This window comes from Setaria viridis, chromosome 3 (genome assembly GCF_005286985.2).
Source record: "Setaria viridis chromosome 3, Setaria_viridis_v4.0, whole genome shotgun sequence".
NCBI lineage: Eukaryota > Viridiplantae > Streptophyta > Magnoliopsida > Poales > Poaceae > Setaria > Setaria viridis.
Window position 1 is genome coordinate 47,831,274 of NC_048265.2, and position 25,498 is coordinate 47,856,771.

The 25,498-nt window shown below is 45.6% G+C and overlaps 2 protein-coding genes across 3 annotated transcripts; one reads left to right on the plus strand and one right to left on the minus strand.

Moving 5' to 3' along the window:
* The first annotated feature begins 5,630 nt into the window (after positions 1 to 5,630).
* Positions 5,631 to 10,836, plus strand: LOC117849851 (serine/threonine-protein kinase Nek2). 2 transcript variants are annotated; one of them, XM_034731561.2, is made up of 15 exons: positions 5,631 to 5,990; positions 6,738 to 6,878; positions 6,963 to 7,029; positions 7,275 to 7,340; positions 7,444 to 7,490; positions 7,579 to 7,624; positions 7,719 to 7,799; positions 7,902 to 7,944; positions 8,037 to 8,086; positions 8,165 to 8,246; positions 8,333 to 8,382; positions 8,694 to 8,767; positions 8,868 to 8,919; positions 9,015 to 9,470; positions 9,828 to 10,836. In XM_034731561.2, the coding sequence occupies exons 2-15, from the start codon at positions 6,793 to 6,795 to the stop codon at positions 10,410 to 10,412; spliced, it is 1,785 nt and encodes a 594-aa protein (XP_034587452.1). In that variant the 5' UTR covers positions 5,631 to 5,990; positions 6,738 to 6,792; the 3' UTR covers positions 10,413 to 10,836. The 2 variants fall into 2 exon arrangements, with proteins under 2 accessions (XP_034587452.1, XP_034587453.1); XM_034731562.2 differs by having other exon boundaries at positions 6,743 to 6,878.
* A 580-nt stretch (positions 10,837 to 11,416) lies between these two features.
* LOC117849850 (protein ROOT HAIR DEFECTIVE 3 homolog 1) lies at positions 11,417 to 25,150 on the minus strand. The gene is made up of 22 exons (XM_034731560.2): positions 24,622 to 25,150; positions 23,483 to 23,549; positions 23,202 to 23,304; positions 22,490 to 22,560; positions 22,310 to 22,373; positions 22,151 to 22,216; positions 21,974 to 22,021; positions 21,825 to 21,887; positions 21,688 to 21,744; positions 21,418 to 21,576; positions 20,972 to 21,040; positions 20,803 to 20,894; positions 20,328 to 20,406; positions 14,727 to 14,892; positions 14,257 to 14,381; positions 13,858 to 14,120; positions 13,666 to 13,762; positions 13,414 to 13,572; positions 13,222 to 13,326; positions 12,998 to 13,092; positions 12,823 to 12,919; positions 11,417 to 12,091 (listed from the first exon to the last, which is right to left on the minus strand). The coding sequence occupies exons 1-22, from the start codon at positions 24,785 to 24,787 to the stop codon at positions 11,744 to 11,746; spliced, it is 2,559 nt and encodes an 852-aa protein (XP_034587451.1). The 5' UTR covers positions 24,788 to 25,150; the 3' UTR covers positions 11,417 to 11,743.
* Between the last annotated feature and the right edge of the window lie 348 nt (positions 25,151 to 25,498).

Consider the following 25,498-nt stretch of genomic DNA (forward strand, 5'->3'; position numbering starts at 1 on the left):
AGTAGGAGAGTGGTTGATGGTCTGGTGCCATTAATGGCGCGTCGGGGTTGTGCGATCGATCGGCAGCAGGATGCGGCTGCTCCGGCCAGGGGGAACGGGAAGCTTTCGCCGCAGTAATGGCGGAGACGGTTCACTTGTGCCATCGGCATTGCGTCCGCAGGCTCCTATTCCTTCTTCTCCTTGTAGGCGAGCATAACAGCTAGGATCGAAGCCAGCCGCCACGTGGCGTCAAACATTTGACAGATGATCGTCACCAAGTCGCCATCAGGTAGAGAGGGAATTACATTTACGAAGGCCACGTCATGCACGAGAGATAGTCTGGCGCTGGCAGCAGTAAAACTGTAAAAGCATTGCAGACATGACGTGCAAGAGAAGAGACCCAGCTGCAAATCGACATCGTTCGCACTGTATGCTCCCTGCCGCGCTCGCCGTCCGCACGACCATCAGGCGGGGCGGCCGGCCCACGCGCAGCACGGCGGCGGCGGCGCCGCCGCCGCCGCCGTGCACGCACACACACATGCAACGGTCGCCGACGGCGTACGCCGCTCGCTCGATCACCGCCTCCGATCCGTCACGTTCTTCCTCGCGCGAGGGCGCGCTCTTCGTTGTTCGTCCACCGTCTCCTTTTGCTTCCCACGCTAGCTAAGCTAGCTGTTCGTTCTCCTTGCATTGCATGATGCACGCGCGCGTTGCACGGATCGAGTTGCCTTCGTTCGCCGGCGTAGCGGCTTCGCAAAGCCACGTTAACCGGCCGGCGTGCGCCGCCCACCGGCCGCCGAGGACGGGCCGGCCGGCAAGCATGATGCATGCACGCACGAGACCCGGGTTAGCGTATGGCCGCATGCGTCTGGCCTCTTTTCCGTTCCACGGGACGGCCGCCCGACGGCAGTGCAAACAAAAAGGTCACACGGAAAATTAGATATCACTCCCTCCGCCCAAACTAACACTACCTTGACGTTTCCACGAGATTTATCCAAGTTTTTCGTAAAAAAAAATGATGATGATATAGTGTGTCGCGTACGTACTTGGTTTCCCAGTCAAGTATCATTCTATGAATTTTGAGAAATTCACGCGTCAGAGACACCCGTGCGTGACCCCCGTAGTCTAAGAATACTCGCTCTGTCCCAAATAAATACAACTCTAACTATGCATCTAGACAAACACCTGTCCAAATATATAGTTAGAATCGTATTATTTTCTGAATTTTCTGGACGGAGGGAGTATGTTTCTTTCGTTTTTTGCTATATATTTCATTTCGTTAGCACAGCATTTTTTTTGACCGACAGTTACTCATTATTTTTTTTATTTTTCTATCAATAGAGAACCTTCTTATCAAATGTTTATCCAAATAAAAGAAAATGAACTTATATTAATAAAGAGGATGGGCACGATCCAACGTGTCAAAGCCCATTCCCATTGGGCTCCAAGCTCACTCGACCGACGCCTAAACTGAGTCGAATTCCAATGTGTCCCAAACAGATGATCCTTGTTTACCATTTCATATATCACACACATATAACAAAGATGCTCGGTACAATTAACTTGTTAAGTTGCTTCCTCAAGAAAAAAAGAAGAAGAAGAAGCTAGAAGTTGCTCATGCTTGATCACTGTGTTCTCCTTCTCAGAGACAGTGATTACCGGCCATCTTTGGCGGGACCCAAACAAAAGCGCCACCGCCCGGGACAATTCGTGGTACGGTAAATCCCTGCCGGTCGCGAGTAATTATCCCGTTGGTCGAACAAAGCCAGGGCAAAAGGCAAGTGCAGAAAAAGAGACGCGATGATGCAGCCACCCAAGCCAGTCAAAGGCTTGAGAAGAGAAGCTACGGGATCAGCTGCTGGAGGAGGGTGACGGACGGACCTTCCCTTTACTTTTTTTTTTACTCGGCTTCCGTGAACATGCATGCGCGGTCAAAGCGGACGGTAAAAAAAATAAATAAAGCCGGGAAGGTAAATAAAGGCATCTTTGCGAGTGCGTCCCTGTGTTGTCGAGGTTTCGCGTGGACGGGCCTGCCTGTTCCTGGTGTGACAGCACGGCATATCATTATCCGGCACGCAGATCACTGGACCATTTCTCTATCCTCGTCCCCGGCCGAATCTGTGGATTACTGCTCTGTTTTTTTCATAGAATTTTTTTTCATTCATCTTCCGTATTTTTTTAGGAGTGTCATCTTCTAGAGTGTACCTTGTACGAGCAACTTATCTTGACATGCATTTTTCATAAAAAGAAATACTTGCTATTGAATCCAAATTCCAAAATGACTAGTTAACTAGTGAGCTAAAGCTGGTGAAGCCGAAAATAATGGTTTCACCTGACTTCTAATTCATTTTAGTATTAACTTTACAAAACGACTTCACACTCGTTTTGCTCAAAATAGATGAAGTCGCAGCTAAATAAGTCATTCCAAACGGAGCCTTAGGCAGATAGATTTCATCGTAAGAAACATACAAAATAACTAAATGAGCTACGCTGAGCCATCCTCGTATCTCAAAGCACTATTTAGTTAGGCATAGAGATTGATGTTTATCGGTAAAAAAGACACAGTGAGTGTTTACAGGCAAGACATGACGAAATACATACGTATTTATTACAAGGGTGCAGATGCAAGATGCAGGAACAAAACCTACGAGCACACTGGAGCCAGCCCAGAGCATCACGCAGTAGATCTGAGCATGATGAGCCACCAGTCGATCGAGTTGACATCTCATTTTCTATACATTGTTAACGCTCGCAATCTGTTGTAAACGAAGCTAGGGTTGGATCCAACTAAAAAAAAATGAGAAGTAACAGTGAGCTAGAGAAAGAGGGAGCAGTATACACGGTGGTACGGGCCGGGTCGCTTTCTCATGCTGCATCGATGTATCTTTTGGTATCATGAGGATGCATCCAGTTTTGTTTTTATTTAAGAATGGGTGTTTGCGCATTGGATTCCGCTGCTGCGACTCCATCCATGTGAGACCACAACCACACCCACGGCGGTCCCTGTCGGATTTCATTTCGTATCATGCACGTACGCACCATGCATTTACCCAATTGTCGTCGATGTTATGTAACTCATTTTTTTTATTTTACTTTAACGATTTGGTTTTTTTTTTTACATTTAGCAGAGACCGTGTTAAGCGACCCTTTAATTTTTAAGGTTATTTTAAGGATGCCATGTATCTAAGTATATCCGCGGATGTTTGGTTCCATGAACTAAAGTTTAGTCCCTATCACATCAAATGTTTAGATACTAATTAGGAGTATTAAATATAGGTTAATTACAAAACCAATTGCATAAATGAAGGCTAATTCGTGAGATGAATCTATGAAGCCTAATTAATCCATGATTAGTATCACATGGTCAGATTATGAATTAATTAAGTTTAATAGATTCGTCTCGTGAATTAGACTTCGTTTATACAATTGATTTTATAATTAACCTATATTTAATACTCCTAATTAGTATCTAAACATTCGATGTGATAGGGACTAAACTTTAGTCATGAACTAAACACCCCTAAACCTCGCAAAAGCCTATGCATACACTCAGATTTAGTCCAATGACACGTTTGAAAGATTGACTCGGAAAATTTTGAAATTTTGAGTGTGACTATAATTTATTAATATTTGAGATTGATATATAGTTTATCTATACACAATGGTCGATAACCATGAGATGCTCGGGTAAAAAACACATAGACATAGATAATTCAGCTGAGAGAAGGTAATTAATTCGGTCATTTCCCATTCTAGTGATTTTTTATTCTTATTATTCTTATTTTATTTCCATGAAACATTAAAAAAATGGGCTATATATTATAGTAGCTCTCCTGCATGCTAACAATATTACATATTTCTTTTTTTTCTCTAAACATTCGAATATATCAGCCGGCAGGGATAACAATAAGCTAATGCTTGGCTAACTTTATGCAATACAATTCGGTGCGGTGCGAAAGCGTTTTTTTGGAACCTGCGCTTTCGTATGAAGAAGATGACGCATCAAGCGCTGGAGGTTAGCAAGTTCCTGGTTAAACACCGGGTCATTTTCCAGGATGATCTCTTTCCAGGGGCAATTTTCCAAGGGTGACAGCGACTTAACCACTGCACCCTCCCTTCTGTAAACTGCGATTACAGCTCCGCTTGCCGCGAAAACAACCACATGTATTCCGCGGCAAGAAACATGCGTGAATGCGATCGAGCTGCTGCTTTACCCAGCGGCACCATCAGGTTGCGTGCCAAAAAGGAAGAAAAGCTAGCTAAGGGATACCGTGCATCTGCTTGGTTTGCATTTGCCAATTGCCACTGATATCTGATCCTCTTGCTCTCTCTCTCTCTCTATGTATATTTTAGTGAAAAGTCATATCACAAATCTTTTGAGAAAAAAAAAGGTCATGTCACAAGGTGCCAAAGAAAGGCTACACCCAGTGAGTGGCCTCTTGTGTGCATGTATGTGTTTTTGTTTCAGATGCCTGCATACTGTGTAGAGACTACTTATAATATAGTGCAAGTTTGTGATTTGGTGTATGTCATGTGATGCAATACCTCAACTTGTGCTTTTTGGTGATTGCACGGGGAAAAAAAAAATTAGATATGGCTTTTCCTATAGCATGAGCCCTGCCCTACAGTATGCTATGCACCACCCCTCTAGCTAGTATAAAAAATAAAGGTTAGGATTTTGGCTTATCATGCATTTAAATAATGTGTGTGTGTCAATTTTATATGTAACAAACTTTAGTTTCAAAAAAAATATGTAACAAACTCAGAGCTAGTGGAACTAGCTGACCGGGGTGCTGCCTTTTGGTCTGTTCAAACTACAGTGATATATAGTGTCAGCATTACTGTCATTAGCAGGGAACCTTTGGCTAAAGCTCCGTGTTTAAGGTAGGTTTTTCTTTATAGTTTTTACAAAAAAGAGCCGGTGTATAGTCCCTTTTGTTACAAATACAAGTTTATTAAGATATTGACACGTCTGATATGTCGCCTTGGCAAAGAATGCCTGTGAAAATATACTTAGTTTGAAGAAAGGATGCAAAATGTATTGAAAGTTTTTTTTTGATGAACTTGGTAATAAGAGTGTTTGTATTGGCCAGCTATATAGTACCTTTAGATAATTTAAGTTTAAAACTATACTCAAATTATAGGTTGTTTTAGTTTCTTAAATTCATAGAGTTTGCTATTCAATTAGATATATCATATGTCTAGATGCATAATAATATCTATGCATCTAGAAAAGTCAAAGCGACCTATAATTTGAAGGGAGTAGATGCATAACCAACAATGATCCTAACTGGATTTATGTTTACTCTCATACTAGGTGGTAGGAAAAATCCTGCAAGGTTGTTACGAATCTATGTATATATTCCAAACAAATAGTGATAGGTCGGCTAACTTTTCACTTTTCCATCTCTCTAGCTAGCATCTAAGACTAGGGCTGAAGTTCATACTCATATGATTAGCAATACAATCATGCTCTTTGTAGATACCACATTATCTCGTTAGTATATTCACACACTAATGACCATCTTTTTGTTCTCATATCAAGCAGATGCAAATCCAAAAGAAAAAGGAAAAGGACCAATTTGACCACACCATGTGGGGCCCACACAACCCCCCCTCTTCCCTCCTCTCTCTCCCCTCACTCATCAGTCTTCTTCAGTCAGAGCCATCACGGCATTGCCCCTCCCCCTCCTCTCTCTCTCTAGCCTTGCTCTCTTTCTCTCTCCTCGGGAGGCTTCTTCCTCCTCCTCCTCCTCCTCCACCTTCACCCCCATTGCCTTTGGTCTATATAGGGCGGGCTTGGATTGGAAAGGGAGCTCCCAGCAAGCTTGAACCCGCCAAAACCCCATCTTTTTCTACTCTTCCCCACGCGCTTCCCGCCGCCACCGACGTCGCCGTCTAGGATCAAATGCGGCGAGATCTGCGCGCGTGACGCCGTCGGCCGCCGGAGCCTGCTCCCTCTGAGTTTCGGACCAGGGAGCGCTTGGTGCTGGATCTCTCCGGTGGTTCAGGTGAGTTCTTGCTTGTGGACTGGAGCTCGTGGTTCTGGTTTCAGAGCTTGGCTAGGATTTTCATTTTTCTTTTCAATTTTCTTGCTCCTCGATCAGTTCGAATACTGGGATAGCTGCCTCTGTTCCGTGCAATGTTACCCAAGTGGTTCCAGTGTGTTGTTGGAGTTGGTGATTGTACTCCTGGACCCCCCAAAAAAGATTGGATTTTTGGTTGCTTGGATTCGGGGATCACATTTCAGTATTTCTGAACATTTTTGATGCGTTATTGGAGTTGGCATTTCGGATTCAGTCAATCAATTGTTAGAATCTTTCGGCTGAAGTTGGTAGGAGCCGGGGCTGATTTTCTCCCCTCCTCTTCAATCACGATGCGCTCCTGAGGCCGACATTTCGGCTCACAGCCCATTCTTTTCTACCCCTTTTGTTTTCAGATACAGTTTTTGGGGTTGTCGGCAAGTTTTGTCACCGAGCGCTTTCGCGTCCGTAATTTCAGGCCAGTTGTCCTTTCTTGAGTTCTCTTTCATGTGGCTTCACGTTTTCGAGCCCACTCTTTTTCCATTTTATTTTCCCTCAGAATAGTTTGAACTGAAATTGTACTGGAACCAATGTTTAATTGAATGTGTTGCTTACGTCCTTCAGAGTATATCTTGAGCTAGGCATGTGCGGACATTGGACTTATAGGGAGTACTTGAATGCACTTGTTAATTCACCTTCACTATTTCTCAGAAAAAAATATCTATTCTTCTTCAGGACAGTGGAAGAACAAGGATAAGCTTGCTGTTTGTGAGCTGCAGACTCCAAAAGGATGGACCAATATGAGGTATTGGAGCAAATTGGAAAAGGAGCATTTGGCTCTGCACTTTTGGTGAGGCACAAGGTGGAGAAGAAGAAGTGAGCCTGACTTGCTCTGTTTTTCATCTATGGGCTAAGCTGTTTTTGTTCAGTATTTTTTACTGTGCTAAGTCTATCTTGCAGGTATGTGCTCAAGAAGATACGACTTGCGCGACAAACGGACCGCACTCGCAGGTCTGCCCATCAGGAGGTTAGTCCATGCTACCTTTTGAGCATTTGGTACATAGGGAAGGTTTCAAGGAATGTGATGCCCTTTTTTTTCACAACACTTGACTTTTGATGTCATTCTCCTTGGTACAGAACAATTAGTTTTGCCATCAGTTTGTCACTGGATCAATTACTGTGTTCATGCCTTCATCATGATGATGTCATTTTATTTTGGCAAGCCATGCCATGGACTGATCTGATATGAGTTGCGTGGAAATCATCTTGCAGATGCAGCTTATTGCAACAGTCAGGAATCCATTTATCGTGGAGTACAAAGATTCATGGGTGGAAAAGGTAGGCAGAAGGGCAAACTAAAGTTATTAAATGGTACCATATTGCATGGTTTGGTGAAAACATTTTCTTGTTTTGCATCTCATTCATTTTTTCTTCATTTCAGGGTTGCTACGTTTGCATTGTTATAGGTTACTGTGAGGGAGGAGATATGTACGTATTTCCTGGAGGTTAAATGTCTTTTCAAATAGTTTGTTCACAGACCTTTATTTCCTAGCTAACACAATCTTTATTGGTCCAGGGCTGATGCTATCAAAAGAGCCAATGGTAACCACTTTTCTGAGGAGGTGCAGCTCCTGACCTTGCTTCCATTTCTAATATTTTTTTGGTTGGTCGGCTGCAACCAGAAAATTGACCCTCAACTGTTTGCTCATTTTCCAGAAACTCTGCAAGTGGCTTGTGCAGCTTCTCATGGCTCTGGATTATTTGCATGCAAATCACATTCTTCATCGTGATGTGAAGGTCAGTAGCAGAGCTTGATTCGAATAATTAATGATACTTGTTTAATGTTTTTCTAAGGCGTGTAATTAACTACACTGACTGAAACTTCTCAATTTGTTTCAGTGCTCCAATATATTTATTGCCAGAGATCAAAGTATACGCCTTGGTAAGTGACTTAATCTCAAGAAATGTACAATACTTTATGTATGAGTTCAGCAATCCTGGTGATGACCCCCTTTTAAATCTATACAAATGCAGGTGATTTTGGGCTTGCAAAAATACTGACTTCAGATGACCTTGCATCTTCTGTAAGTTTACTTGAAATTTTTTGAGTTTTCTTGCATGCATTTGATGGTGTTGCTTATTACTGTGTTTCTCCAACAAAGGTGGTCGGAACTCCAAGTTATATGTGCCCGGAACTTCTTGCTGATATACCATATGGTACCAAATCCGATATTTGGTCCCTAGGTGTGTATCACTTCAGTGTCACAAATCATGTTTCTGCACCTGGATAGCACGGTTGCGATTTAATACACAAATTGCTTTTTTTGCAGGATGTTGCATATATGAAATGACTGCTCTCAGGCCTGCGTTTAAAGCTTTTGTAAGTCCTTGGCTTACTTTTTTTTTCTGGGAGATATCTATTTAATTGGATTATATGTTGGTGCAATTTTATGGTTAAGCTAAAAGCTTCATTCATACTTTATTACTGAATACTCCATATGCTTATAGGTTAGGTGATTATCTACCTGGTTTCGGATGTGTATGCCATTTAAATTAGTAAATTAGGAATTCTCATGGACATATTGCTAGACACCCGCTGCATTGCATATATGCTGAAACCTTGTCAATTTAAATATTTGTAAATACATATAATTGGATTACTATTGCTGTCCTGATAATCATTCTTGGCAGGACATGCAAGCTCTGATTAACAAAATCACAAAGTCGATAGTATCACCATTGCCCACGAGATATTCTGGTGCCTTGTAAGTTTGCTATTGGATTATATTTATTCTCTTTTATTTACATCTTGTCCATTGTCTTACCCGAAGGGAGCATGTTTCTGAAATATTTTACTTCATGCAGTAGGGGGCTTATCAAGAGCATGCTAAGGAAAAGTCCAGAGCACAGACCAAGTGTAATTCCTCAACACCTTTTTTACTGATGTGATATCTATGCTGATGTAAATTTTTTTACCCTAATAGAAAAAATTCGTGTAACTGGCATATACAGGCTGCAGAACTGCTAAAGCATCCGCATCTTCAGCCTTATGTGCTTCAAGTCCAGTTGAAGTCTAGTCCTTCTCGCAACATGTCTCCAATCTATCAGTCTCTGACAGACAAAGTTAAGAAGATGACATTTCCTAGCGATGTAACTGATTCTGTGCGAAGAAGGGTGGCAAGAAGAAACTCGTTGGGAAATGAGAGGACTGTAACATTCTGCAAACCATCTCCTGAGCGGAACTCTATTAGCTCTACTCGGAGCATCAAAGAATATACAACTACTCAGAGTGTCAAAGAGTTCTCCATCGACAGCAGTCAAGTTGATGATGAGGTTACCAGTAAAGCTGTTATAACAAAGACATCAGGCATTCTAAGGACTCCCAAGAGTACTCCTTCCAAGTCATTGACAACTAGAAATTGGCTGGATCCTCCAAAAACATCTTATACCAGAACAAACCACAGCGAGGTATTTGCACAATGAGCTTGTTCTATGTTCTTTGTGCCTTTTGTTAGTACTGACAAACATGTGCTCTCTGTTTGTTTTAAATCTGCCTTGATTCTTGATTACAAGATGCACATGTTCATACTGCTTCGATCTGAATCTTAATGACCTTATCTTTTAGTTGAACTTCGGTGGTCCTCACAGTTAGATATGTATCAGAAGTTCATCAATCATCATGATGCATTTGTTTTACCTGGTATCAATTAAGTTTGGCTTCATCATGAGTTTGCATTTCATGACCATGTTACCTGTTTCATTCTTATATATGTTGAAACGAACGTATATATGATACTCATTGAACTTGTATCTCCCCCTGTACAGCTGTCCTCAAGAACACCTCTAAACAAAAGCGCCCGTACAGCTCGAAGAGCATCCCTCCCGCTGCCAACATATGGAACGCCAAGCAACCGCACCATCAGCATCCTGGACCGGCTAGACTCCCCAGACGTGTCCGTCAATGCACCTCGAATCGACAGAATCGCGGAATTCCCTCTGGCTTCATCCGAGGACCCCTTGGCCCCCATCAACAACAAGCTCTCTCCAGCTCCCGGCCACGGCTCGTGCTCCACGCCTCCCTCCATCAACCGATCGATCACCAAGGACAAGTACACGGTCCAGGTGCTGCACACAGGCGATGGGGACAACGGGAGCGACTCCTCAGGGCGCAATGCTACCGCCGCGTCGAGCAGAGGGTCCAACGACTCGAGGCTGCAGCGGTTCGACACCTCGTCGTACCAGCAGCGCGCGGAGGCCCTGGAGGGGCTGCTGGAGTTCAGCGCCCAGCTGCTGCAGCAGGAGCGGTATGAGGAGCTGGGCATCCTGCTGAAGCCGTTCGGCCCCGAGAAGGCGTCTCCCAGGGAGACCGCCATCTGGCTCACCAAGAGCTTCAAGGAGACGGCATCATAGCCGCCGCCTTGTTGCGGTATGGACATAGTCACCAGTTTTGTAATGCGCAATGTAGTAGCTCAGGTAGTTTAAGCTATGTTAGGACCCAAGTTTAGCTTCTGGAAGGCAACACCAGCTCAGTGTTGGCATATAACTTAAACTCTCCATCCTCTAGCCAATTCCCAGCTTGCATGTAGGTAAGTTCAGCAACCAGTAGTAGCTGTAGAACCCCAAGCTGAACCCCCAGGATCTGGCAAAGATCCTGAACCTTGTTGTAACCAAATCATCATGTGTAACTCTCAATCATCATGTAGTACTAAATTGGAGTGCTGGAGATCCAGTTGGCAGTAGGTTGGTTGGGTCTCCATCACCCCCATCTTGTGAACAAAGGCTGAAGAATCCTATGCTGCAGGGATCCCCTGATCCCAGCTTTCCTCTGACTAAACTACCACACCTCCTCTGAATTGCAAGAGATGTCTATGCCACTCTGAATTCCTGACCGATGTGCATTGTACACACCACATTTTCACATGCCATGTACCTAGCCTTGTGTATGATGTATTTTTTGGCGTGCAGTGCAGATGGACTTTTTTTTTTGTCAAAAAAAAGAGAAGCCATTGTGCGTATGATCTCTCGCAGTCGGCCACAGCTATGGGCACTACCATACCAGACGGCAGCGGCCATGTGAGGAGGCTGCGGCAGACACACACGTTGGGCTTGTGCACGACGCCGAATCTCTCCATGTGCCCTGCCGCGCCCCGTCTCCCGTACGCGAGACATCGTGGCTTATCCCCCGTGCCAGACGGGAGAAAACAACAGTGTCTCGGGAGGCTGGGAGCACGGGGCATGTCTTGGCTCCTTGCAGGCGTCGCAGAGGCAACGCCATGTACACAACAGTGCCCTCCCTGTCTTCTATGCATTGCAATATTGCATCGAGCATTTCAAAGTGTCGATCCTAGTGACAATTGTTGTTTTCTCGAGGGCTAGAAGTAAAAATAAATTACTGACAACTATGCAGTAAATGATTGAGTACAACGTTTGCGTCTGGAAGAATCAATAGTGTGGATCAAAAGGACCTTTTTACCACGTACATTGAAAACATCCTAGGTTTTTTTTCCATTTTTGAATAGGCCATCTATATTTGCTTCTATACATGCTCAAGAATGTGTCAGGTAGCAATTGTCCATCTACAGATCATCCCTCCTTGCAAAACAATGGCAACTTTGCAAGGGAAAGCAGCTACATTATTTCTCTCCTCTCTCTGATGCTTACTGAAGAGTGATGTTTACTCTGATCAGGACTACAATATGCATAGAAATGGGGGACAACAAAAATGCCCATACCATCTAGTATCATACTATGGAGTCAGCGATGTTGGGCTCGTTCTCGTGCCCTGCCACCACCGTCCTTGGCTTCTGGTCCTCGGCGACGTGCCTAGGAGACGATACGGTGGAGGACGACGATGAGGATGGTGACGGCGAGGCTACCTTGCGCGGGCTCAGCGGCGGCATGTGCATCCTTCTCAGCTCGCTCATGGGGCTCCTTGGGCTCAGGAGCAGCGGCGGCGGCTGCATCTGCGGCTGTGGGGGTTCTATGGGCGGAGGGTGATGGTGCTCCGGTTGCTGCTCCGCTGCCACTTTGTTCACCAGGTTCTGTATCGTCGGCAGGAGCTTCGCCGACACAGAGATGATCCCAGGAACCTAAACATAAATAGCAGCAGTTTAACTTGTCATGAGCTTAATTCAGGATGGACAGAGGACTGATGTAACATTCTTGTTTCAATAAGAAAAGCTAAAAGTTTTTGCCACGGTATCACTGTATCAGTGTGTTAATAATCCACACAAAAGGGTATAATAAGGATGTATAGTTTTTCTTAGAACAGGTTGTGCATAATATTGATGTTGGAGCAAGTCCATGAAAGCTAGTGTCACACTTCTGCTCGTGCCATTTAAGCAGACTATCATCCTTTCAGCTAGGTTCCTCCCTATCCTCTGCTCCACAGCATGTACTGCTTGCTTAAAGACAATCTGGGATTGCATTTTTTTTATCACATGTTGAAATTTGGCTAGAGTCTACTCTTCCCAACGTATTTGATTTGCTACAATCAAAAGGAAGACCAGACTTTTCAACAGGTTATAAATCTTCCATTTATTCGGTTAGAAAAAGAGCATCCGTCAAGGCATGAGAGAGTGACGGAATGCAAAAGATTAACTTCAGTAGCATCTTTGTTCTTCCGAAGTAGTTTAACAGGGAGATAGGGTTTCGGATCTATGGACATGTATTGGCACCTGCCGTTGTGATGCAAGAGATATATAATAGTACCAAGAAGTCCTTGAGCTCTAGTGCAAGTTATTTTCAGAATTTAACTACTGCGATGACAATAAACTCCAATTGTTAAGCTCAACATTATATCCAAGTTTTAAGATCATACCACCCCATTTTGGAATTCTCTGATGACATCTAGCTGCACCGCCAATGCTTTGAATATCAAGTAGCCCACAAATAGCAAGAACAGATAAATGGGATTCCTACAGAGAATAAGAATAGCAGTGTCACGTGATCGTTCAGAATGAAAAGAAGCACAGAGCATAGTGCTACCAAAGTACCTCAGAAGCACCATGATCTCATTGAAACCAAGAATAGCGATGGCAACAATTGCCCAAGGAGGAGGCAGTTTACTATTACCGCGCCTGTGAGCTTGCTGTAGTGAAAGACAAAAGGTAAAGTCAAACATCAAAAAGAGAAGTGGAGAATGTTTCTGCCCGCAAGGATAAAAAATCACATGATAACTGGTATCAGAAATCAAAGCTCTATTATATGAAACGCGCACCTGTGTGGATACTGCTTGTGTAATGGTAAACTCAGTTTCTGCTTTAAACTGCTTCCACAGTGACTTGCACTGAGAAGGAGTAATCATCGTCTGCTTTGGAGGAATCTTTTCCAGAGTTCCATAAAGTGGTGTCACATACATAGATACACTTTCATTGTTTGCTGATGGAAGAACAGACAAACGCAAAATTACCTCTTTCCAAGTAGTAGAAGCAAGTGGATCGGCAGAAGCAGCACTTGCAATCTTTGATACAACAGAGCCTTCCAGAAGTGTTGAAGTGAGGATGCTTTCGATCCCATCTGGCTCGTCATCCCAGCGAATGCCCACCATTACAGACAGAAGTTTGAGAGCCTGCAACATAAGCGTAAGTACATTTTGCAAATAGAAAATAAAATACAGGAGCTGACGATTTATTTTGATATTAGACGTATATGGTTTTGGTACCGCAGATCGAGCCTCCTTTGCTATTGCCCGGACATCTTCCTTTCCTGACCAGACCCTTGGAATTGAATCCTTGTCATGGCTAAACACTGTTGTGAACCTGGCAATAACAGGAAACAGTGTCAGGGATTTTCCCCCTCAGTCAGAAAGATTATAAAGTGACTGATGTGAAGGACAATAGAGAATTTTGCCAACCTCTCCTTCATATGGATCAATACTTTGCTAGCTTCATCTTTAGCTTTACTTTCCACAACACTCCGGGCATAATCCCTTAATTTTGATACCATTTCTTCTGCTGGCGCGTATTCCATTTCGAACCCACAAAGGGTCTTCAGAAACTCTGGTAGGATGGACTCCGTCTCACGTCTGTAAACGTTTCTTATTGATGCCCAGGTTGTTTGGTCTGCTGCATCAAAAAGAGACTCCACAGGTTCAGCAAGAGCTTTTCTTAGTTTCTCCTGCAAGTACAAAATAACTGTAGCTATTACCATATGGTAACCAAATAATATCAGATATGCAAATGAATCCAGAAGAAAATTATGCATGATAAGCTAGTAAATTAAACGCTAGCTCTTTCATCTTGCCATACTTAACCTTAGCATGGGTTGTCAATTCTGATAGCTTGCTTTCACGAATTGAAAGTGCATGGTCTTCAATATCACGGCGGACTTTCTCTAGTATTTTAGAGCAGTCCCAGTTTGCCTGCTTGATTACAGCATCTAGAATACAAGTGCTTGTCAGATTGATGCATCAATTTCATATAAGGAGGGTTGCAGTACCAATTTAAAGGATTGGTACACCAAAAGAAAGAGGTGAAAAATGTACTCACAAATTGCATAAGTAAATGAATCAAAACAAAGAGATGCTACCCAATTGAATACACAAAATGTGTCATTCTTTGGAGGACATCAGGCTACTTTGATTCAATTTCAATGGCCAGTACATCCTTCAATTGTCATATAGACACAATACTTTTGGAATAAATTACCACTTTGAGTATTTTTTAGAACGGGTACATTTTACCATCAGTTGAGCAGAAATTACCACGAGTATATGAAGTTTACCTGCACAGCCTTGTTCAAATTCTTTGATGGAGCATTCAGTATTGTCTCGAACAGATGCCGCAAAACCTTTTCCGTTCTCCAAAGATGAAATAAGACCAGCTTTAAATTTTTCTAGAGCCTTCATGCGCAGATGAGTCAACATTTTCTGGAATGCAGGTTGGACAAGCTGCAACGAATTTTGGATAAAATTAGAGGGAGAAAATGAAACTGTAAGAAATAAATAGAAACAAACTATTGGTACTTATGCATAAGAAAGATTTTAAGCATGCACTCATTAATAGATGTACTTTTTGAAAGCAAGTATGGCTGGGAAATTAGTAGATTGATTATGGAGGGGCATAGCACCCGTACATATATAGGTAAGGGAGTCCTAAGGTTTGGTTTATAGAATCACCAATCAAGGAGGCCCTTGCCTAATCTACCTAAGACCCAGGGGGTGCGCGCGGCAACAGGCCGGTGCAACACCACCCACGGGCCAACAGGGCCAGCCGGGCATATAGCCCTAATACACATTCTAACACACCCCCACAGTCTAATCGTCGTTGTCACGAACGTTTAGACTGGACCCAAATTCTGTGAAGACAGAAGAAGGCAGCCCCTTGGTGAAGATGTCGGTGTACTGCGAAGATGTAGGCACATGGAGGACACGAACTTCACCAACAGCAACACGCTCTCGGACAAAGTGAAGATCAATCTCAATGTGCTTGGTGTGTTGATGCTGAATCGGGTTGGAGGACATGTAGACAACGCTGATGTTGTCACAGTACACCAGAGAGGCACGATGAAGGGGGACGCGCAGCTCGCAGAGGAGCTGCCGCAACCAGGTGGCCTCGGCGACGGCGTTGGCGACAGCTCAGTACTCGGCCTCCACACTGGATCTGGAGACAGTGGGCTGATGCTTCGACGACCAGGTGATCAGGTTGTCACCAAGGAACACAACATATCCCGAAGTGGACTTGCGCGTATCCGGGCAACCAACACAATCGGCGTCAGAATAAGCCACAAGAGAATCCATGGAGGATGGGCGAAGCAGCAAAACGAGATGAAGAGTGCCACGGATGTACCGGAGGATGCGCTTCAGAGCGGCCAGATGTGGCTCCCGAGGATCATGCATATGAAGGCACACTTGCTGGATTGCATAGGCAATGTCAGGCCTAGTGAAGGTCAGGTACTGGAGGGCGTCGTCAATGCTATGAATCCGTGGAATTCTGAACTTGAGGTCTTGAAGCCGCCGCCACCTTGGGATTGGTGTCGATTGGGGTGTTGCACGGTTTGCACTCATCCATGCCTGCATGTGCCAAAATGTCGACCATGTACTGTCGCTGTGAAAGAAGAAGTCCACTGCCTGAAACACGCTGAACGTGCATACCCAAAAAGTAGTGAAGTTCCCCGAGATCCTTCATGGAGAATTCTTGCTGCAACGCCTGAATGATGCGACGTAGAAAGGCCGAAGAAGAAGCAGTGAGCACAATGTTGTCAACAGGAGGTAAGCTGACAAACAGGGACGTGTCGGCCTTGGACTCCACGAAGCCAAGAGACAGAACGTCAGCAAACCGTACCATGCGCGAGGAGCCTGCTTTAGCCCATACAGAGACTTGTTGAGGCGGCAGACGAAGTCCAGATGAGCAGTGTCCTCAAAACCAGCTGGCTGAGTATCTCAGAAGATGTAGAAAAGCATTCTTAATGTCGAGCTGATGGATCGGCCAGCACTGGGAGAGCGCAAGGGACAACACTGTGCAGACGGTCGCGGGCTTGATGATAGGACTAAACGTCTCGTCAAAGTCCAAGCTGGGACGCTAGGTGAAGCCACGGAGGACCCAGCGGGCCTTGTACTGCTCGAGGGTGCCATCGGACTTGTACTTGTGCTTGAAAATCCACTTCCCGGAGATGATGTTGGCTCTGGAAGGACGAGGAACCAGATCCCAGGTGTGATTTTGCAAGAGGGCAGCATGTTCTTCCTCCATAGCCGCCCGCCAATTTGGATCGGCAAGGGCGCTATGGAAGGTCGTGGGGACCGAGGAGAGCGGCGTTGTGTGGAACAGGGCCGGCTGACAAAAACCGAGCTTGGCACGCGTGGTCATGCGGTGCTGGTTGACCACCGGCGCCACTAGGACCGCTCCCTTGGGGAGACAGGGTTGGGTGACGGGCAGCGCCAGGACGGGCATGGGCGCGGGTGCTGCAGCGGGTGCCCCCGGCGTCGGAGCTGGGAGCTGCTCGTAGACATGGCGGAAGGTTCGGTCATGGACCGGAAGGGAGCTGAATCCAGGGGGAACTGCGGGCGCGCAACGGGGGGCGCTGAGGGCCGCACATGGTGCGGAGTGAGCGCTAGGGGCCGCATGTGGTGATGCGGAGGAGGCACCAGGGGGCTGCATGAGGCAATGCGGAGGTGCCGCCGGGTGCCGCCTGTGGCGATGCGGTGAGGACGTCGGGGGCCGCATGTGGCGATATGGTGGGAGCGCTGTGGGCCGCATGTGGCGATGTGGTGGGAGCGCCGGGAGCCGCACGTGGCTGTGCAGTTGATGGAGACGCCGGTGCTGGAGCAGGCTGCAGGGAGGCGCCGGAGGGAAAGAGCACTGTGATGGGCCTATGGGGGCCGGCACAACATCAGTGGGGTCCTCTAGGAACTCATATGCAGCCGGTGTGGGTGAGGAGGGGAGCTCAACGAAGGGAAAAGCGAACTCGTCGAAAGTAACGTGCCCGGGATATGATAATCTAATTCGAAGATAAATCAAGACAGCGATACCCTTTGTGATGAGCTGAATACCCAAGGAACACGCACATGGCAGAACGTGGAGCAAGTTTGTGACTGACTGTGGCGGACAGGTTTGGGTAACACTTGCACCCAAAAACGCGAAGATGCTCATAGGATGGCTCGGTCCCAAAGAGAGCCGTGTGAGGTGAAGACATGCTCAACGTTTTGGTGGGCAGTATGTGGCCGCGACGAGAGCTTCTACCCAGTAAGAGGAAGACTACCTTGAAAAAGGAGGGAGTGCACAATGTTGTTCATGGTGCGACTGATGAGCTCGACTCTACCGTTTTGTGGAGAGGTGTAAGGGCACGACATGCGAAGCTGAATGCCGCGAGTGAGGAAGAAGGTGCGAGCGCTAGAGTTATCAAACTTGTGCCCATTGTCACACTGGACAGCCTGTGACAGCCTTAACAGGTGCACCAAACTGCGTGGACACATATGAAAAGAAATTAGCAAGAGTATCAAACGTGTCAGACTTGAGTCGTAGAGGAAAGGTCCACAATTAATGAGAGCAATCATCAAGAATGACCAAATAATATTTGTATCCAGAGACACTAATGATAGGAGATGTCCAAAGATCACAATGAATAAGATCAAACTGACCCGAGGCTCTGGAGGCCGATGCTCGAAATGGGAGTCGAGTATGGCGCCCAAGCTGACACGCATGACAAAGAGACAAGCTAATGTCTTTATTACATGAAGGTAAAGCTAATTTGGTCAAGACTTCTTGACCGGGGTGTCCAAGACAACGATGCCAAAGGATGAAGGAGGAGCTAGCAGTGAGAGTGGCGGCAATGGGCAGGCGCAGGGGGCAAAACAGCTCGGAGCTATTGCACCTAATGATCAGATCCTTCACAGAACAACTAGTGGGGTCAAATTCAATAGACCAATTGTTATAATTGGCGCACAGAGATCAGATTCTTAATAAGTTTAGGCGAAACAAGAACATTATTAAGAAACAAGGAAGCTGGAAGGTGTGCCGACAACAATAGCTGATGGTGGAGGCGAGGGACTGCTGATCCCAAGACAGCATGCCGACAATGGGGTTGTAGAAGCCTGGAGGCGCGGAGGGCCACTCGCCGGTGGCGAGGTAGGGCGCTGGTGTGGAGGAGGCCTACGCCTGAGCCGCCTCCTGGGTGGCCTGCAGCTACGCCAACTGCGTCTGCTGGGCCTGCTGGTACTGAGCCAGGAGAGCAAGCGGGGGAGCCTGACCGGCTTGCTGGTGAGGCCCGGGCCACATCTGGATGGCGCCCGTCCATGAGTTGTGGAAGGACGGCCACTGTGCGGTCCCGGGCCCAAGCACGGCGCCGCCGGTCACACCAGAGGCTGGGGGCGGCTAAGAGCCGCCGCTGTTGCCGCCATCGTCGTTCTTGGAGCCCTTGCCGCTGCATTTGCCATTATTGCGGTGGTTCTTGGGAGGAGTGCTCCCGGAGTTGGAGCCGGAGCCACCCTCGGAGCGGGAGGGCTGCTGAGCGGCCGGGGGGCATGTCGAGGACGACCCAGAGCTGCCAGAGTTGGCTGCGAGGAGGGCGATGGAGACATTCGTGACTTGGTTCCCCACGGTGAGTTCCTCGAGGAGGTCGTCGTTGCGGGCCTCGAGGAACATGGGGAACGGGCGCCCTCACCGGAGATGAATGCCAATGTGCACGAACTTAGCATTGAGGCCGCGGATGAGGTTGAGGATGAGCGTGCGGTCGGTGACGTGCTCGCGTAGGCCGGCGACAGCATCTGCCATGGCCTTGAGACGCTAGCAGTAGTCATTGATGGAGAGGTCACCTTGTACAAAGGTGCCGAACTGGGCATCGAGGAGGAGAGCACGCGTCTCGCGGTTCCCGAGGAATTGCGACTTGACTGCAAGCCAGATGGCACGTGCAGAAGTGCCATGGTCCATCACCGTGTCGATGAGATCGTTAGAGATCGTGCCGTAGATCCACGATCGGACCACGCAATCCATCCAAGCCTAGTCAGGATAGATCGTGTCGGGGTTGTCGCAGATGACGTGGTCCTGCAGAGAGAACTTGCCGACGGTGAGGAGAAACTGCTCGCGCCAACGGGTGTAGTTGTTGGAGGCGATGTCGAGGACGATCGGGATCAGGCTCCTAATGTTCCGAACTGCAACCGCCTGGGCGTGCAAGTTTAGAACCGTAGCGGCCTCATGCATCAGCATGGCGTCGGCGAAGTTGGGAGCGTGATCGGAGGCGTGGATCGTCGGCGTCAGCATTGTCCTCCGGAGCGGCGGCCTTGCGGTCCAAGACGGCGCGTGCCAGGGTGGCGCGCATGCGTGTCTTCATAGCGTCGCGCTCAGCAGTGACGGTGCGGGCGAGCATGGCCTCGCGCTTCTCCTTGCGCTTGGTTTCCTCGGCGGCGGCGTGCTTGCTGGCTTCGACGGCGCTGAGAGAGGGGGGTGGGGTCCCAACCATGGTGCACAGCCTAGGGGGCGCGCTAGGGTAGGGTAGCGGACGGGTGAATTAGGGTGATAACCTGGACTCGTGATACCATGAAAGCAAGTATGGCTGGGAAATTAGTAGATTGATTATGGAGGGGCATAGCACCCGTACATATATAGGCAAGAGAGTCCTAGGGTTTGGTTTATAGAATCACCAATCAAGGAGGCCCTTGCCTAATCTACCTAGAACCCAGGGGGGTGCGCACGGCAACAGGCCAGCGCAACACCACCCACGGCCGAACAGGGCCAGCTGGGCATATGGCCCTAATACACATTCTAACACTTTTCAAAGGACCAAAGCAGCTACAAAGCGCAAGGACATATAATATTTTTAGTTTTTAAGAAAAGTGGAAGATACACCAAGCTTGAGTGAGAAAAGAAGATTGAACGTACAGGAAGGCCTTACATTCATTATTCTGGACTCCAAATGTTGTCGTTTTCCTTTCCTAACAGCTTCATCAAAATAGACAGCTTCTTTGTCATACCTACAAATTATGACTCGCACCTCTCAGTTTTATTGATGAACAGAAGTTTGCTGTCATAGCTAAATATTGGATTCTCCAGGGCGACACAAAAAAAAAGCAAGGTAAACAACTTCTAGATTCAATGCCAGTACTTTGATTAAGCAAATAAACATGTCAGTATTTCTAGATGAGGATTCAAGCATTATTAGTGTAATATCAATCGCACGCTTTCTCTTTTTGTTAAATACATTTGAGAAGGAAAATTGGGAGTTTGGAAAATTGAATTAAGTGCATGTGTACAAGTCTATTGGCAGATGTATAGAAACTAAAAAAGCATATATGTGATAGCAGTGGGAATCATGTTGAACAAACCACCAGGTTCAGGTTGTCAATGACTCCAATTACTCAAGGGCTTACTCTTGCAAGTGAACATCCACGATATAGCCAAGCTTTTTCCCAAAACCAGGTACTGGACCAGATTGGACAGCACTCTCCAAATCTAGCCATTCCTAAAAAGATAAAAACACAATTGTAGAACCCAAAACATGTACAGAAGTTGCACGATCTTTAAGTGGCAAGATCTTACTGTGTCCGACGTTATGCAGCCAAACTTCTCATTTGCAATTTCATCACACCGAACTGTAGCAACCATTACCTTGCATGGTAAATAAAATGGAAATAAATCATCAATAAACAGGTTTTGGGTATTTTTTAAATACATTATAATATTGCATAGGCAGAAACATTCAGCTCTTTATTCTCAGCTAAATATTTTAGCTGGTCAAAATTGAGAAATCATGTGAGTTATTAATTTTGTGTTTCCCTGAAGGAATAAAAAGAACTATGAGAAGAATTGCATCAATAAATTTTGGCATTATGTAGGCGGAGATATACTGCCAGAGCTGTTCCCTCTGTTTGCCAGAAAATTCTTTGACATTTATGCAAAAAAAAAATTAGAGGACCCTTCAGTGAATTCGTATAATAATCTCTAATCTAGTATGGTTCATAGTGCACAGCAGGAAAGAAAAGTACCTTGTGAGCAGGAAGATCAAGATCCTTGTTCTCTCGGATAACTTTCCAAATCTGTTGTGAACTAAACAAAAAACCTGAAGCAGGAACTACTCCTCTTCTATCACCTGCAAGACCTCCTGGTGCAATTGAGTTTGAAAATCTCTGCCTAAGTTGTTGAACCTGGTCAAGGTAAATGTAAGGTTCTTGAAAATAATTCCTTAGAAACATTCTGCTGTACTTTCCAAACATAAAGTTCTTTACAGGACAAGTTTCAAGCGATCTTCAAAGTACCTGTTCTCTAAACTGTTCCTCTTTTTCTTCGAAACTGGACAATGCAGTAACTTGCACCTTCATATTGACAAAATGATGTTCTAGTAAAATCGTCTTTTTTCCTTTTCAAGATTGTACAAAAAACATATATAGCTTACATTGAAAAATTCACTGATAGGGGTGTCTTTGTGTGCCTCTGGCTTGGCAACCGAGTTCCATATCTGATCAAATCTGTGACAATATTAGAACTAGAGGAAGCCAATAGACTAGTAAACGAAGATGAAAGGAAAAGAAAGGATGCCAGCACCTTTTGAATATCCTCCCTTAGAACTGGCTCAAGATGTTCAAGTGGAGTCTACATGAAAACAATGACGTGTCTGAGATACGCTGAAGTGAATGGAACAAAGTTTGTACTTCTGAATAGATTTCAGAGTCTTTTGGATAAATTCATTCAAGAATGTAAGATAATAAAGGAGAGGCAAACCCTGGTTTTATCACGTATAACAAATAGTAGTGTTGTCTTCCGAGGACTGAACAAACGCATCATGACCTACAAACTCAGATGTCCAAATGTTATATCAGGTGATCAGGACTGTGTGTATAAGGCTAGCCCTGAAAGAACAAAGAGGTTAAACCTTGGTACCTGAAATACTGTCTTTAGAAGTGGTTTATTGGCAGCTTGCTCACGGCCAATATCATGGCACCACCTATAGACATAGAAATAGTGATAACATATAGTAGTAGTAAGTATGAGAACTAAAGCTTCAACAAAATAAGTTCATAAGAGGGAAGTCAAACACAAATATCATTTAGTGTTACTCACATATTAATGAGAACTATATCGGAAATTGCAAGAGCAAATAACGAACTTTGCTTCTCAAATGCAGTGTCATCCTAAATGAGACAAAAAAAAAAAAAGAGGTCAGAAAACAAAGTTTAGAAACTAACCTCCTAAAAGGAAACATGCATAAAAGCCTTATCACACGCCATTCTCAAGTAACTTGATCTCATCGTTCATGTAAGGGCACCTTTTAAAACATAGTACTAATAAAGAAAGTTAAGTTCGCTGGGAGATTAAGGGCATCATTCTCTTTAGATTTCTTACTAGTATGAAAAATTCAAGTGGCAATACCATGTCATGATACCATCACGACAGGAGTTAAGAAAGTACTAATGCTGACTGAGCCTGAATCTTGTAATATAAAATATTTCCAAAGTTTCCCTCAAATACAAAAAAAAAATGCAATTAGGAACATCTGATGATTATCATGTACATTAGGAAAAAAAGACAAAGTGGAACATCTTCTGTTAAATAACAAAGTGCAGAACATTTCTTAAACTTGCCTTATTTGATCTAAATTCCAAGATTTCAAGGCTGGGCACTAAAAGATAAGAGAACGAAAAAACATGTTCAACACTAACTGCTATGCAAAACCAACTTAACTACCAGCAGCATTCTACCATTGCACACTACTACTTGAAAGTTTTGCTAAATGATACTGAGCATGGTAATTGGCCTGTGTACAGAATCTTACCTCTCCTCTCTCTCTTCCATCAGTACCTTCCAGATCCAATACAACAGTACAAGGCTCAACACCAACACAGCGTGCTATCCAGATGCCTTTTGTAGTTTGGCTCCTAATAACGAAAATAGATCAGTAATAATTTTTCTATCAACATAAACAAAAAATAGTAGATACAGTTTAGAGATGTGTTTTCATGATAAGGAAAGGGGGTAATAATGGGTATACAAAATGCCTACCAAAGGACAAGAACTACTTAAGAAATTATTTAGTCATGAATAAATGGTTTATACCTTCCCCTGAATGCATCCATCTCCCTAAAATTGGTTCCAAATAGTTGGTTCAACAAGGTACTCTTTCCTGCTCAAAATAAAGAGGATACTATGAAAAAAAATCCTTACTACTAAACTTATATACATTACTTCCTCAAAAAGCACTAAATGCATATAGGATCCTTTTTGTGTAAAGGTATGGCTCTCATCCTTGGCCAAAGAACTGTATTGAAAACAACATTTACAGTTGGATATCAGAAAAGACAAAGGTATTCATGCTGTCTAAGTTGAAACACAACATCTCGTAGTGTGGACTCAGCACTCAGGTACCCAGCACTCAGGTACTTGGGGAAAACATTGCCCAATGTTTTCTTGAGATAAATAACATATTAATGGCAGCGAATTCACAGCTTCATCCAGCAACAACAGCATGCACAGGCACTGTGGTTTGAAGTTGAAGCATGTATGATGTATCCAATTAGTTTTGCAAGTCATCCCGCAGGCAGCAAAGTAACAATGGACTATTCTAAGTCACCCACATCGATGACCGGGAATAAGAAGACTACTACAAGTTTCACTGCCACTATAGCTTACTGAAGTAGCAATACTGCACACTATGTTTTACTATAGGACGTGGTGTTACTAGTAAAATTACCAGAGCAAAGCTATCAGCCAATAAGATGTCATCCACAAATGCGTGCAGGTTTAAGCTCAAGGAAGCCCCCATTTAAATTAGATAGGTTTTCGAATGGAAGAAACCTTAGCTAGTTTACATACGTCCTCAAGATGCATTAACTCATTCTCCATTACCGAATTAATTAATCTAGGTATAGCACGAGGGAGCAATTAAGGCACTGTTCTTAATTGCTAGTTTAGAGTTTCGATCACAGATCAACTCAGACGCCCGTTGTTTTGGATCCAATAACTGAACACCCATGATTCACGCGACACCATCGCACGCAAGTGATGCCTAACCGCCCAAGCCCACTCGCCCCCGCATGATCACCAACATTTCGTCGAACAGATTGCCTGCGCGCGCGCATGGGCCCTCCCGCCGATCGAGCTCGCGATCGGCGGACCAACCAACCAACCGAACCGAACCGATCGATAATCGATCGTCGAGAGCGCGGGCGGAAACGGAGGAGCCGATGCGTACGTACCGCTGCTCTGCGGCCCCATGATGGAGACGACGGCGTAGGAGAGACCGCATCCGGCGACGCCGGCGGCCGCCATGAACCGCTCGGCCCCCTCGCCCGCGAACTCGCCCTCGCCGTCGATCAGCTGCACCGCCACCCCGCCGTCCGCCGCGTCGCTCTCCTCCGCCATCGTCTCCGATCCCGTCGTGGGGGGTCGCGCGCGCGGGGGCGCCTAGGGCTCGTGTGGGAAATGGAAACGGAATGGATGGGGATGAGACGCGACGCTCGATCGCGCCCGCGCTTCACTTGTCCGGCCGCTCGGCTTTCGCGGAGCACCCCGAGCATGCGCGCGCGGCGGAAGGCGCCTTGGTGGGTTTACGCATATGCCCCCGGGCCCCTAACCTGGGCCGCGTCTTTGAATCATTTTTTCCGTTTTTGCCCCTGGATAAGAGCCTCCTATTGGGAAATAAATCTGGTGGAGACGGTACGCAAACTGCCATCCGTGCATACCGTCCTTGATGAACGACGCGTGGACGCCCCTTCGATCCGACGCTGCGGACGGACTCGGCTCCCATGCTCGGCTCCTGCGCCATGCAAGGACGCAGCTCTGCTCTCGTGGCCTGGAGGTTGTGTTAGTGAAGGGCGGACCTGGCGCGATGGAACTTTCCACTTGTGCTAGGTTCAACTGCAAAATTCCCTTTTAACGTTATTATGTTAGTGCAGTATATTTCTCTTGGTCCCTTTTAATTTTCTTTTCCAATCTCTTGACATCATTTAAGCCGTAGCTTATTCTGAAGATTATCTACGGAATTGCTATATTATACTCAAGTGCTTAACATCTCTCACACTCGAAATTTTCTCTTCCCACATATTTCCCCTCCTTCTCTCCCTCCAGCGAGCT

Excerpts from the sequence above, each read along its gene's own strand:
- LOC117849851 (XM_034731561.2), top strand. The coding sequence starts at position 6,793 with ATGGACCAATATGAGGTATTGGAGCAAATTGGAAAAGGAGCATTTGGC. Across the intron at positions 8,383-8,693 it reads GGCCTGCGTTTAAAGCTTTT|GACATGCAAGCTCTGATTAA; the intron begins GTAAGTCCTTGG and ends CATTCTTGGCAG. Across the intron at positions 8,920-9,014 it reads GTCCAGAGCACAGACCAAGT|GCTGCAGAACTGCTAAAGCA; the intron begins GTAATTCCTCAA and ends TGGCATATACAG.
- LOC117849850 (XM_034731560.2), bottom strand. The coding sequence starts at position 24,787 with ATGGCGGAGGAGAGCGACGCGGCGGACGGCGGGGTGGCGGTGCAGCTG. Across the intron at positions 23,305-23,482 it reads ATGGATGCATTCAGGGGAAG|GAGCCAAACTACAAAAGGCA; the intron begins GTATAAACCATT and ends TTTCGTTATTAG. Across the intron at positions 12,092-12,822 it reads GAGAATTCCAAAATGGGGTG|GTTCCTGGGATCATCTCTGT; the intron begins GTATGATCTTAA and ends ATTTATGTTTAG.